The following is a 13,005-nucleotide window of genomic DNA, read 5'->3' on the forward strand; positions in this document are numbered from 1 at the left end:
TACAGTCCACTGAGTCCAGTATCTATAGACACTATACGGGAGGAGCTGCTCTCACAGGCTGCCTCTCTCTCCGGTCGCCAACTATCACGTTGTTGTTGTTGTACCTGTTGGTGGAAGAGGTCCTCCTCGATGACTCCCTCGTCGTCCTCCTCCTCCTCGTCCTCCTCCTCCATGGCTGTCTTGTACGTGGTGGACCTCCTGGCCACCTCCTGCCGACAACAAGATACAAACATCAGCATGAGGGAAGGGATACTACTGATATAATAATAGTGCTGTATACACCGTATATATATTATATACACACATATCTGTCTGAATATACCTTCTATATACCCATTTATAAACCTACATATAACCCATATAACTCTGTATGATGGCATGTATAATATAATGCTGTATACCATATATATATTTATTCTTACTGTATATGCTTGTACATACCTGCATATAATTTACATATGTGTAGATACTATATCTTTATATGTACATATCCCTTACCTACTCATACTAGTTACACTGCTGGTCAATATGACTTACTATCAGTGTCTTTATACCTGTATAATTTTAATTAAGTTCTGTACAACAAGACAGCAGGAAGGGTACAACTGGCAGCTAAGGGTACGGTATCACTGTATATATTAATACTACAACTCTGTGCATACATCGGATTAGCGCCATTAATCAGTAGTACTCATTTATATATTTTATATCCAGTTTAATCACCTGTACATTGTATATTACTAATGCACTTTATTGTTACATTTGCACTCTGGTTGGATACCAACCCTATTTTCATTGTGCTGTACTTGTGCTGTATAATGACAATACATTTTAATCTAATCTAATATGACTTGATTTACTGCATTTCAAGACAGAAGGTCTTTAGATCTTTCCGACAGTAGAAAATCTAGTACAATCTCAATTGTTTTTGTCCAATAACCCCAAGGTAATAGTCTAAGTCTATATTGTCTATTGGCCAATACTTTTTTAAGACTCAATCATTTATATGGGTAGTGAAAAGGTGACATCAGTGCATCCATTCTAAAGATTAAAAAGACAAAATCTACTTGTATCCTTTTATTATGACAGACTCAAACATATTCCAGCCATGTTGAGTTTAAGCGCTTCACACATCAAGTAGTGTTTTGTAATGCTGAGCCACAGCACCCCCTGGTGGTCAAAAAGGTAAAGAGAAATGTAGGGGTCCATAACCACAGCCAATCACAACCATTTTCACTGAAAGCGTCCATTCGCTTAACCTCTTAAACCTGATCGGCCCAGTACAAGATTTATTTCACGTCATAAATAGATCAATACAGTCCGTATTAAGTAATGTTGCATTTCTTTTTCAAATGTAGCCAAGAGTAAAGACCTTAACTATATCAAAACAGCAGTCAAAATGTATATTTTCAGCACTACGTTTGTTTACCAATGATTTTAAGTGTTTTATTAGCTAAAATGAGCTTATACAAATCTCAGGAAATTGAACCGGAAAACGGACGACGAGAAGCGCTCATGAAATCGTTGTAGTCCTAGGAAAGAGGAGACTGAGGGCTTTCGATGGACGTCGAAATTTCATAAAACTACACTACCCAGCTCACACCAGCCACCGACAAACGGAAGTCCAACCATTTTCATGTACTTTTTCTGACATGATTTTCGTTATATCTCACGGGTCGAACAAACCTCAACGATATTGCCATAAAATACAACATATATTGTTTCTTTAACTTTCTGTGAACATCTAGAAAAAAACCATGTCACAATCCAGTGGACATTACAGTGGCTATGGACATTATACAAAAGTAACTGTACTTTCAGTAGATTTCATTCACGGTATTTGCTGCCCTGTAAGGGGCGCCTGGTGGTGCTAAATCCAGATTTAACTGCGTCATTGGAAAGAGGAGATTTGGCCCGATTCATACATGTATAGGCCTGATATTCTATATCCCATATTCATATTTAAAATGTATCCGGGTGACAATTCAGTACTGTATCTACAAAACCCCCTGTAAATCATCTGCCCTTTATTCATTTGCTTAGATTTTTAGTACACTTGATCTCAAGAAGGTGCTGAATGAGCTCAGTGGCAATTCTTCACCATCAAAGTACTACAATAATAATTTACATTCTCCTTTGGTTCATTACAAATTACTCAAGCATAGTAACACAATATTTCTGACACTGAATACATTCCCTGAGGTTCATAGATGTCCCTAGATACCACAAACATGTAAATGAAACTTGTAGAATCTTCCATTTACTTGGGTATGTACTTTTAGGCGAATCTTCTGAAAATATGGCTAGGGCTTAAGAGGTTAATCAGTCAAATAAGAATTTCTTCAGTCAGGGAGAGCCCTAGAATGAAATAAATTATGATGGACAAATAGATATAGATGGATGGGGAGAGAGAGAGAGAGAGAGAGAGAGAGAGAGAGAGAGAGAGAGAGAGAGAGAGATGGTGGTAGGGGCTCCTGTCCTCACCTCTCCCACAGGGTTGAGCAGCAGCACCTGGACGTCCTCCCCGGTGCCCCAGGACGCCTGGCTCTTCCACACCAGGTCTGTGGGGGGGCTGGAGCTCACCCCCGCGTTGGACGCCCACACCTGTCACAGAACACACACACACACACCGTGAGACGGACACGGAGACACACAATGCCACCTGGCAGATGCTTCTATACACAGCAGTGCAATCAAGGCATGACCAAATTGTGGGAGGTCTGACCGTTGATTCAAACAGCTACGGCTTCATTTAGACGAGGCGCAGACAGGATATTGAAATGTAATTTACATTTTTTTTGTATTTATATATTTTTTTAATAAATGTATTTATTTATTTATGCATGATGCATATAAATGACCAATCGGATGACTTTTGATAAGACAGCCACCGTTAACAGTTTGTATCTGGGCATCAACTCTCTGAGGCCGACAGCGCAGATAAAACATTCAGGAGGTGCAGGTAGCCTAGGCCCAGAGGGTAAATAACCACCCACATGAGACCTAACAAACGCCCGTTCAGAAGCGCTAAATGCAGAGGTATATCAAGTGACCGCAGTGAAAGCTACGTTTACACCATGAGGGACCGTCTAAATGCAGAGGTATATCAAGTGACCACAGTGAAAGCTACGTTTACACCACGAGGGACAGTCTAAATTTGACCACAGTGAAAGCTACGTTTACACCACGAGGGACCGTCTAAATGCAGAGGTATATCAAGTGACCGCAGTGAAAGCTACGTTTACACCACGAGGGACAGTCTAAATTTGACCACAGTGAAAGCTACATTCTGAGGCAGGCTATTCCAACGAGATATTTTCACAGATGATAAGGCCTTGCACGACCTAAAACTCCAGTTTCACCCGTTCACACAAAGACATTTAAAAAAGTATCCAGCCTGGAAGGAGTTTTCAAAAAGGCCCTAAAAGGCTGGTTGCTTTGCGGACGAAAGGCCAAAATAGAAAAAACTACGTTTTCAATACCCATGTATGTGGACAAAGCCCAAGCCTTCCAACCCCGTGGAGATGCTTACTAATTTATTCATAACCATTTGATGGGCTTCCTTCAAACATCGGTTTTGGGCAGCAGTTCAATAAAGGACAAAACACAGCATCCACTAAATGATTGTCTACTGAAAGCAAGCTAGTCTAAAAGCTAATTAAATGGTCAGTTCTTACTCCCATGCAATCATTTTATAGGTGGATGGATACCATGGTAGACATCTAATTATGGAACCAGACTTCTCATATTACGAGATCTTTAGAATTGGAGGGGCTGTTAAGCTAGCATGCCCGGTAGTGAGCCAAGTCTTACCGTGACTTTCTGGCCTGCCTTCAGGACAAATTTTGGAGTGAACTTGTAGGTGGTCGTGGAGTCTCCAATGGTCTTGGCCATCTCATAGCCTACCATGGCCTGGTCCTGGATACACACAAACAGACACAGCAGCACCAAGTCAATTTTCAGTAGTTCAGTAGTCAATTAAAGCACATAACTCTGTATGATAGCATGTACAATAGTGCTGTATACACTGTATATATATATATATATATATATATATATATATACACACACGTATATCTGTCTGAATATACCTGCATATAATCCTTCTATATATACACATGCATATAACCCATATAACTCTGTATGATAGCATGTACAATAATGCTGTACAGTATATATATATATATATATATATATATATCTGTACATATCCCTTACCTACTCTTACTAGTTAAGCTGCTGGCCAGTACAATTTACTACCATAGTGTCTTTATCCCTGCATCACTGTACATATTAATACTACAACTATACATACATCCGATTACTCTGTAGTACAAATTTATATATTTTATACCCAGTTTAATCACCTGTACATTGTATATTACTACTATACTGTTACATTTGCACTCTGGTTGGATGCCAAACTTCTTTACGTTGTTGTGCTGTATAATGACAGTATTTTGAATCGAATGCAATCTAATCTCACTCTGACACGAGTCAATTATCTTTTTTTTATATTATTATTATTATTATTAAATTATATTTTCTCTTCTAAACAGAGAACCAATTAACTAAAAAAAACACCCATCAACTAGTAGAAGTCTTAAGATGCAGTTGTAAGAATCCAAACACCAGTCAGTCAGTACCCATCGGTACCTATTGACACCTTGAAATTGATAGATCATTATTTGTCCTCAGTATCAATTCACTTGTAGGCTACTTTTATATTCGCAGGCTACTTTCTGGGCCCTCAGACGTCCTAATCATGGCTACTTGCTATGTCGATGATACAAGAATTCTATTCTAGATGTTTCCCGTCGTGTATATATATATATAACACACATATATAAAACCTTATCACATATATAAGATCCCCCACAAGCCCAGGGGCCTCACCTCCTCGCTGACGTTGTGCAGGCGGATGAACTTGCCGTCGGTGTCCAGCTCGTCGAGGCAGACGGGCCCCGTGGCCGAGGCAGAGTGGGCGATGGACACGGAGCTGCTGGCCTCCTGCGCCTCAACGTCCACGCGCTTCCTCTTGCCCCGCATGGTGCGCACGCTGCGGCTGCTGGACGAGGCCCGGGACACGGTGACGCGGGATCCTGGGCTGGGAGACAGCTTCAGCCTGGACAGAGAGACGAGCAGGAGGACAGAGAGACGAGCAGGAGGACAGAGAGAGACGAGCAGGAGGACAGAGAGACGAGCAGGAGGAGAGAGAGACGAGCAGGAGGACAGAGAGACGAGCAGGAGGACAGAGAGACGAGCAGGAGGACAGAGAGACGAGCAGGAGGACAGAGAGACGAGCAGGAGGACAGAGAGACGAGCAGGAGGACAGAGAGACGAGCAGGAGGACAGAGAGACGAGCAGGAGGACAGAGAGACGAGCAGGAGGACAGAGAGACGAGCAGGAGGAGAGAGAGAAGAGCAGGAGGACAGAGAGACGAGCAGGAGGACAGAGAGACGAGCAGGAGGAGAGAGAGACGAGCAGGAGGAGAGAGAGACGAGCAGGAGGACAGAGAGACGAGCAGGAGGACAGAGAGACGAGCAGGAGGACAGAGAGACGAGCAGGAGGACAGAGAGACGAGCAGGAGGAGAGAGAGACGAGCAGGAGGAGAGAGAGACGAGCAGGAGGAGAGAGAGACGAGCAGGAGGAGAGAGAGACGAGCAGGAGGACAGAGAGACGAGCAGGAGGACAGAGAGACGAGCAGGAGGAGAGAGAGACGAGCAGGAGGACAGAGAGACGAGCAGGAGAGAGAGACGAGCAGGAGGACAGAGAGACGAGCAGGAGGAGAGAGAGACGAGCAGGAGGACAGAGAGACGAGCAGGAGGACAGAGAGACGAGCAGGAGGACAGAGAGACGAGCAGGAGAGAGAGACGAGCAGGAGAGAGAGACGAGCAGGAGGAGAGAGACGAGCAGGAGGACAGAGAGACGAGCAGGAGGACAGAGAGACGAGCAGGAGGACAGAGAGACGAGCAGGAGGAGAGAGAGACGAGCAGGAGGAGAGAGAGACGAGCAGGAGGAGAGAGAGACGAGAAGGAGAGAGACGAGCAGGAGGAGAGAGAGACGAGCAGGAGGACAGAGAGACGAGCAGGAGGACAGAGAGACGAGCAGGAGGACAGAGAGACGAGCAGGAGGACAGAGAGACGAGCAGGAGGACAGAGAGACGAGCAGGAGGAGAGAGAGACGAGCAGGAGGAGAGAGAGACGAGCAGGAGGAGAGAGAGACGAGCAGGAGGAGAGAGAGAGACGAGCAGGAGGACAGAGAGACGAGCAGGAGGACAGAGAGAGACGAGCAGGAGGACAGAGAGACGAGCAGGAGGAGAGAGACGAGCAGGAGGACAGAGAGAGACGAGCAGGAGGACAGAGAGACGAGCAGGAGGACAGAGAGACGAGCAGGAGGAGAGAGAGACGAGCAGGAGGACAGAGAGACGAGCAGGAGGACAGAGAGACGAGCAGGAGGACAGAGAGACGAGCAGGAGGAGAGAGACGAGCAGGAGGAGAGAGAGACGAGCAGGAGGACAGAGAGACGAGCAGGAGGACAGAGAGAGACGAGCAGGAGGACAGAGAGACGAGCAGGAGGAGAGAGACGAGCAGGAGGAGAGAGGTCAACAAGGTTCAGTAGGACACAGCTCTGTGTAGAATCAATGTAGTGTATAGAACAGAGGTTGGAATAATTATAAATGTATTATATCAATTCTTAACCTCTTAAATGTTCCGACGGCCCGCAGCACATTTGCCCTCCTCCGTCGGTGTCACGCTGTGTTATTGTCTATCAACCAACACATCGGTTGAAAGCTAAAATGGCCACCGTTTGACAATAAAATGGCCTATTACGTGCTTCCAATTTCGGGTTATTTCGAAAAAGTTACCACCTCCGGTTTTGCCTCCCGGTGACCGGACCAGTCGCCTCTGACGGTGAAAATTATTGACCAATGAAATTCTGGAAATTACGATATATGACGTGAGGGATATTTCCGAGGATATATATACCGTAATTTTTTTTTTCTCTGGCGAAAGAAGAAGACTTGAGAAGACTCTCCTGCTCGTGCAAATGCATCGGTGCCAATGGCCATTTTGGATAAACATACCGATACATACCATTAGAAAAACATGTTTAAAACACCCATTTTCTGTGGTATTGTTATCGACTTTGGACCTGTACTAGACTTGAGGCTATGGACCCATTGTGTTTTCCAGCTCATAGCTCTCAGCTGGAACTCTTTTGCAGGCATCTGTTCAGACACATACTTAGATCCCGACACAATTCAAACACAACTCTATTACAGTAGCACTTTTTCTCTTTCTTCCTGTTGTGGAAGAAAATTCTGAATGTTTCCTTTCAAAAAGAGGTCAGACTAATGCATGTGCTATAAATTGTTCAAGAATAGCTTTCAAATTACTTTGGGTATGCAATCGACAGGCGTTTTATGCAAAATGTACTGGACTGTTAAGAGGTTAATATTGCACGGTACCTTAAGCATTGCGATTCGACACCACAATGTATGGTAATTTCTTTCATTTGACCATAGTAAAAAGCTGAAATTATATCCCGTACGATAGAACATTTATGAAATAGAATACATTTAGCTCTTCAGACTTCCAAGAAGGCATGTTCTAAAATGTTTCAGTTTAAAAAAAGTTAGATAATTATAAATATCACAACAATGGGTGGAAAAGTATTGCAATATTATACTGCATCAATATTTCTAACCACCCCTAATATAGAAGCATGATAAGTGTATTTATACTTTACCATGTCTGCATAATTTCAGTGCAGTTACACATATACTGTATATTTAAAACCATATATTGCACACACACATGTGTACTCAGGATCTAAGTATGTGTCCTTGTCGGAGTGTTTTCTACTTTTCTGCACTCGCCTCAAGACAATCCCTAGGACTATGGATGAGTCTGTGATTCCATCCATCCCAATGCGCGTGCGTGTGGTAAATGATGAATGGTCAATGGACTGCATTTATATAAAGCGTTTATCCAAAGGAGCAGTTTTATCCTCATCGGGGACAGTTAGGGGTTAAGCGTCTTGCTCAAGGACACTTCGACATCCTGCCAGGAGGAGGAGCTGGAATCGAACCGGGAATCGACCGCTCTACATCCTGAACCACTGTCGCCCTGTGTGTGTGTGTGTGTGTGTGTGTGTGTGTGTGCTCACCTCTCCTCCTCTCCCTCCAGCAGCTTGCGGTAGGCATTGATCTCCATGTCCAGGGCCAGCTTCACGTCCAGCAGCTGCTCGTACTCATCCAGCTGCAGCTGCATCTTGGCACGGATCTCGGAGATCTCCCTCTCCTTCTCGCCCAGCAGCCGCCGGCTGGTGTCCTTCTCGTGGGCCAGAGCCGACTCCAGCTCCCCAATACGATCCTGCCAGCCGCGGGTCTGGAAGAGACACACACACGCACCACAGGGTTGAGGGAGGGGGGAGTCCATTCATCAAATGTACAAAATGCTACTGTACAGTTGTTCACGAGAAGAGACTACAGAGCGAGACACTCTGTGAGAGCTCCAGAGGTTTTATATGGGCGTAAAGACATCCATGGATGAAAGATCTACGCACGTTGTACAGCGCCATTGAGCCACACCCCGTACACATCAAATAAATAGGGAGTGCTGGGAGTCATCTCCAGGGTCTTGACTAGAAGCCACCGACTGAGGAACACATTCAGCGATAGATCATACGCCCCACGACACACCACAAACCACATTGGCCAGTCCTTCGTGCCAGTAGCCATCAGGCTCCACAACCGTAGGACTAGGCACGGACTGCTGCTAATTGCTGGAGAACCAACGGCTGGTGAACTTTGTTAGGACTATCTGACTATAATAATAAACACTGCATACATGGACTCTGGTGCAGTGTGGTCCCTATGTACCTATTCCAACTGTACCCGCCCCGCCATGCTGCTACGACACATGATTTTCCCCAAGGGGATTAATAAAGGAACACTTGACTCGACTTGTTTGTGAGCCATTAAACCCCTAAATTATACAAATTTAGGTTAGAACTCACCACAAAGTCGGTGTAAAGCAGGCCTCAATATTTACATCCAGGTGACATCACAAAAGAAGAGGGTTCTCTCCGGTTTCTAGCTTCAGAAGAGAGTGGTCACGTTCACAAATATTGACTGAACTGTCCTGGGAATTCTTGAAATGGATGGCATTCCCCTTCAACTTATTACGTTGGGGTGAAAATAAATGAATGGTTTTCCATTATAACATTTTTATTTAGTGCAAATACTAAATAAATCCACCTCCCGAGTCTTGTGTTGGTCTATATTCATGTAGCAGTGTGGTGGTGGTCCAACGTGAACTATGAACAAGTATTGAGTCTTCGCCCAGTCTCCCTCCAGAGCACTTATTCACTATGTTAAAAGCACCATAACACTCTTTAAAACATTTAGTGGCCATAAAATAAGCTACATAAAAAAAAACAGGTCCAGACTAGAGCCACTTCCTGCTGTAAAGACGGCTCTCAAAACCACGTGGCCCGACACCCGTGACGCACGCGTCGGCAACATGTACAACAAGTCAGCAGGAAGGGTACAACTCTGGCAGCTAAGGGTCAGTAAGATTGTTTGTCAAACTTGAGTGCTAAGTAGTATAGACATATTAGCATAGTAGGTAGTAATATAGGCAAGGTAGATTACTTAGTAGCAAAGCATGTAATAGTAAAAGACAGTACGAACTGAAGGTTAGTTTTTAGTGCGTATGGAAGTGTGTTTTTAGTGCGTGTGGAAGTGTGTGCTTGTGTGTGGAAGTGTGTGTGTTTTTAGTCGACTGGGGCAAGTGTCGTCTTTTTGCCCCCCCCCCCCCGATTGAAAATGTTAAAAAAAAATTAAAAAAGACACACCGATGCCGCTTTAGCCGTCCGTTTCCTCGAGGCCCTGCCCTGATGCCCTGAGTGCAGCTGGACCCCGACGTGCGCCGTGTGGCTGGAGCTCTGCCAAGCCTCCGATCATTACCTCCTCCTCGCAGAGCGCCACAGATCGATGGAACTTTTAAGTGCTCTGAACAAAGTAAAGAGCAGTGTTGTCTCAGCGCTGAGCGCTAACTCTGCTCCATTATCGTTCACTTTATACCATTAACACCGGCATTAACCCCCCCCCCCCCCCAATACCACTATTGTCGACCGGCCATTTATTCTGCCTGGAGAACACATGCTGGCCGACATCATCAGCGTTTAGCGTCTTGCTTCGGACCCAACAACACTATGCATTATGTTTTACCATCGCCCGACTGTGTACAACAGATGAACCAATACTTGTTTATTTGCTGCCGATGCTGCTCCATTACTTTTACTGAAGACTACAGACTTAGTTTAGTTTAACCATTTGGGTCTGGTGTTTTAGTAGTGGAGGAAGTATTCCTAGATACCGGTATCGGCCGGATATCAACTAGGGATGCACTGAAATTCTGATGACTGGAAATATTTGGCCGAAAATAGCAATTAATAATGAAAAGGCAAAACATTTTGACCGAATGTCTTTTTTTCTCTCTTTTTTTTTAAACAAAAGTATAGACATAAATCTGACACTGTTGCCAACTAATCCGATTATCTCCATGTCTGCTTCGTTGCTCTCCTGCGGCTGTTGATGACGCGTTCAAAACACAAACATCCCATTAATTTCCTCGGAGAGCCTGAAGTGTCGTCAAGCTCCTCCCACTCAGCCACTCAGACCCTGGTTCAAACAGTGTCGTCAAGCTCCTCCCACTCAGCTGCTCAGACCCTGGTTCAAACAGTGTCGTCAAGCTCCTCCCACTCAGCCCCTGGTTCAAACAGTGTCGTCAAGCTCCTCCCACTCAGTTGCTCAGACCCTGGTTCAAACAGTGTCGTCAAGCTCCTCCCACTCAGCTGCTCAGACCCTGATTCAAACAGTGTCATCAAGCTCCTCCCACTCAGCCGCTCAGACCCTGGTTCAAACAGTGTCGTCAAGCTCCTCCCACTCAGCCGCTCAGACCCTGGTTCTGCTGGCATCCCATGCTGTTCCGTGAAGGTGCTGCGCTCCAGAATCTGAATCCGATAGTAGACTAATCGATAGTAAAAAAAAAAATGACTTGAAATGTTGAAATGTAATGAGACATGCGTTATCATTTTTCTGAAAATGCCTCATTCAGCATCAACATTTTATAAAAAGCTAAATTAGAAAACCAAGTCTTGGTCGACTACAAACAAAATCGACCAGTTAATCGACTCAAGACTGTTTGTAGTAACCACCATGTGCACCGCATGAGTGTGTCCTGTCACGGAGATCACGGCACGTCTGATCTCCAACCTACCAAAGTCAGCCCATGTTACACCACTTCAAGAGAACTGCACTGGCTTCCCATAGCTGCACGGATCCGCCTCCAAGGTTCTTGACCTGGCATACTGTACAGCAATGGGAACGGCTCCCACCTACCTCCGGTCAATGGTCTCCAACTACATACAATCTGTACAGTCGCTTTGGATAAAAAATAGGGATGCTCGATATTGGCTTTTTTACCGATACCGATATAGTCCAACTCTTAATTTCCGATACCGATATCAACCGATACCGATATATGCAGGGTTTCCCCCCCCAAAAAACTGAATAATTTCAGGTAATTAATATTACATATCTCTTGTTGTGGAATTAACACAACATTATACATACTTTTGACAATAACTAAAATCAGAATTTGTTCTTACTTGCCTGGGTAAATAAAGGTTATAGAAATGTAAAAAATAAATAAAATAATTGAAAACAGATACCGATATTTTCCGATATCACATTTTAATGCCGATATCGGCCGATAATATCGGACATCCCTAATAAAAAGAGTTCGCTAAATGACTCAATTGTAATAATATGAAACTACACATTTTCTTTTACATTTTTTTATCCACTTTCTCTTTTTCTCCCATCCCAATTCCACTGTGCCAATTCTTCCCTCCCCTGTGTTGAACGTTGCTCGCATATGCCCCCCACTGGCCGGTTGTAGGGAGGATAGAAATCTTGCATCACGTGTCCCCTCCGATACACGAGGAGGCAGCCTGTCACATCTTTTCACCTGCCAGCGTGGACTCTCATTGGCGAGGTGTAACGTGTGGGAGGCTCACACTACCCCCGCCATTTCCTGTCTCTGCTGTGCAGGCGTCCCCCAACCGACCTGTAGGAGTCGCTGTCCACAACGTCCAGATTACCACCCATCGACTTCCACCCTCCAACTCTGCCAATTGAGTTAGTATGACGACTGGCCCAAGCCGGAGGCAACGCAGACTCTCTTGCGTTGGTGACGAGCGCAATGTCCGCTGCGCCACCCAGAAACTATACATTTTCTCAGATTTATCTCTGCGCCATTGTCGAGACAAATTACGGTGCCTTCACTGTATTTGGTGGATTACCCGTTTCCGAAGGGGTAGGGTGTGTGTGTGTGTGTGTGTAGGGGGGGTAAGGGTGTGTGTGAGTGTGTGAGTGTGAATGTGTCCTCACCTCTTTCTGCAGGCTAGCCAGCTGGCCGGCCAGGCTCTCCATGCGCAGGCTGGACTCCCTCAGCTCTTCACGGGCCATGCTGGCGGATGAGCTGTTCATCTCCGATGACAGACGCACGTTCTCCAGCTGGAAGACACACACAGACAGACACAGCGGGCCGGAGGTTACGGACGAGAAGATGGAAAAGACGACGGTTTAGTTTACATTACGGTTCAGCTCTGTGTCCAAAGAGGAACTGAGAGGCGCGAGCGGCGAGACCGAGCTTCCTGACGAGAAGGAAGTGATTCACTGATATAAAAGAGAGAAGACCATAGATCTGCAGGGTAGGACTTCGCTCATCTCTCCAGTGTCGCAAGACGCGTGAACGTTTTGAAAGAGGATGCCATCAGGAAATACACTCCACACGCTTAGTAGATCCCTCGTACAGCGTGCTCTTGCTGTACATAGGCTGCGCATGCATTCATTTGTTTATGTGTATGATTCTTAACTGTTTTATTTTATTATTAATATATCTTATTTTTCGTATATACAAGAGATAA

At 45.0% G+C, this 13,005-nt stretch overlaps 1 protein-coding gene across 2 annotated transcripts in view; it reads right to left on the reverse strand.

The window, feature by feature from the left end:
• lmnb1 (lamin B1) overlaps nucleotides 1–13,005 on the reverse strand; it is a 42,061-nt gene that overhangs the window by 3,300 nt on the left and 25,756 nt on the right. For both annotated transcript variants that reach the window (XM_084324263.1, XM_084324262.1), the window contains exons 6-11: nucleotides 12,467–12,592; nucleotides 8,173–8,393; nucleotides 4,897–5,125; nucleotides 3,814–3,918; nucleotides 2,485–2,604; nucleotides 105–209 (exon numbers count right to left, since the gene is read on the reverse strand). In XM_084324263.1, coding sequence (XP_084180389.1) covers nucleotides 105–209; nucleotides 2,485–2,604; nucleotides 3,814–3,918; nucleotides 4,897–5,125; nucleotides 8,173–8,393; nucleotides 12,467–12,592 — 906 coding nt within the window. The remainder of the gene's footprint in view (nucleotides 1–104; nucleotides 210–2,484; nucleotides 2,605–3,813; nucleotides 3,919–4,896; nucleotides 5,126–8,172; nucleotides 8,394–12,466; nucleotides 12,593–13,005) is intronic.

This window comes from Notolepis coatsorum, assembly GCF_963971535.1.
Source record: "Notolepis coatsorum genome assembly, chromosome: 11".
Classification (NCBI taxonomy): Eukaryota; Metazoa; Chordata; class Actinopteri; order Aulopiformes; family Paralepididae; genus Notolepis; species Notolepis coatsorum.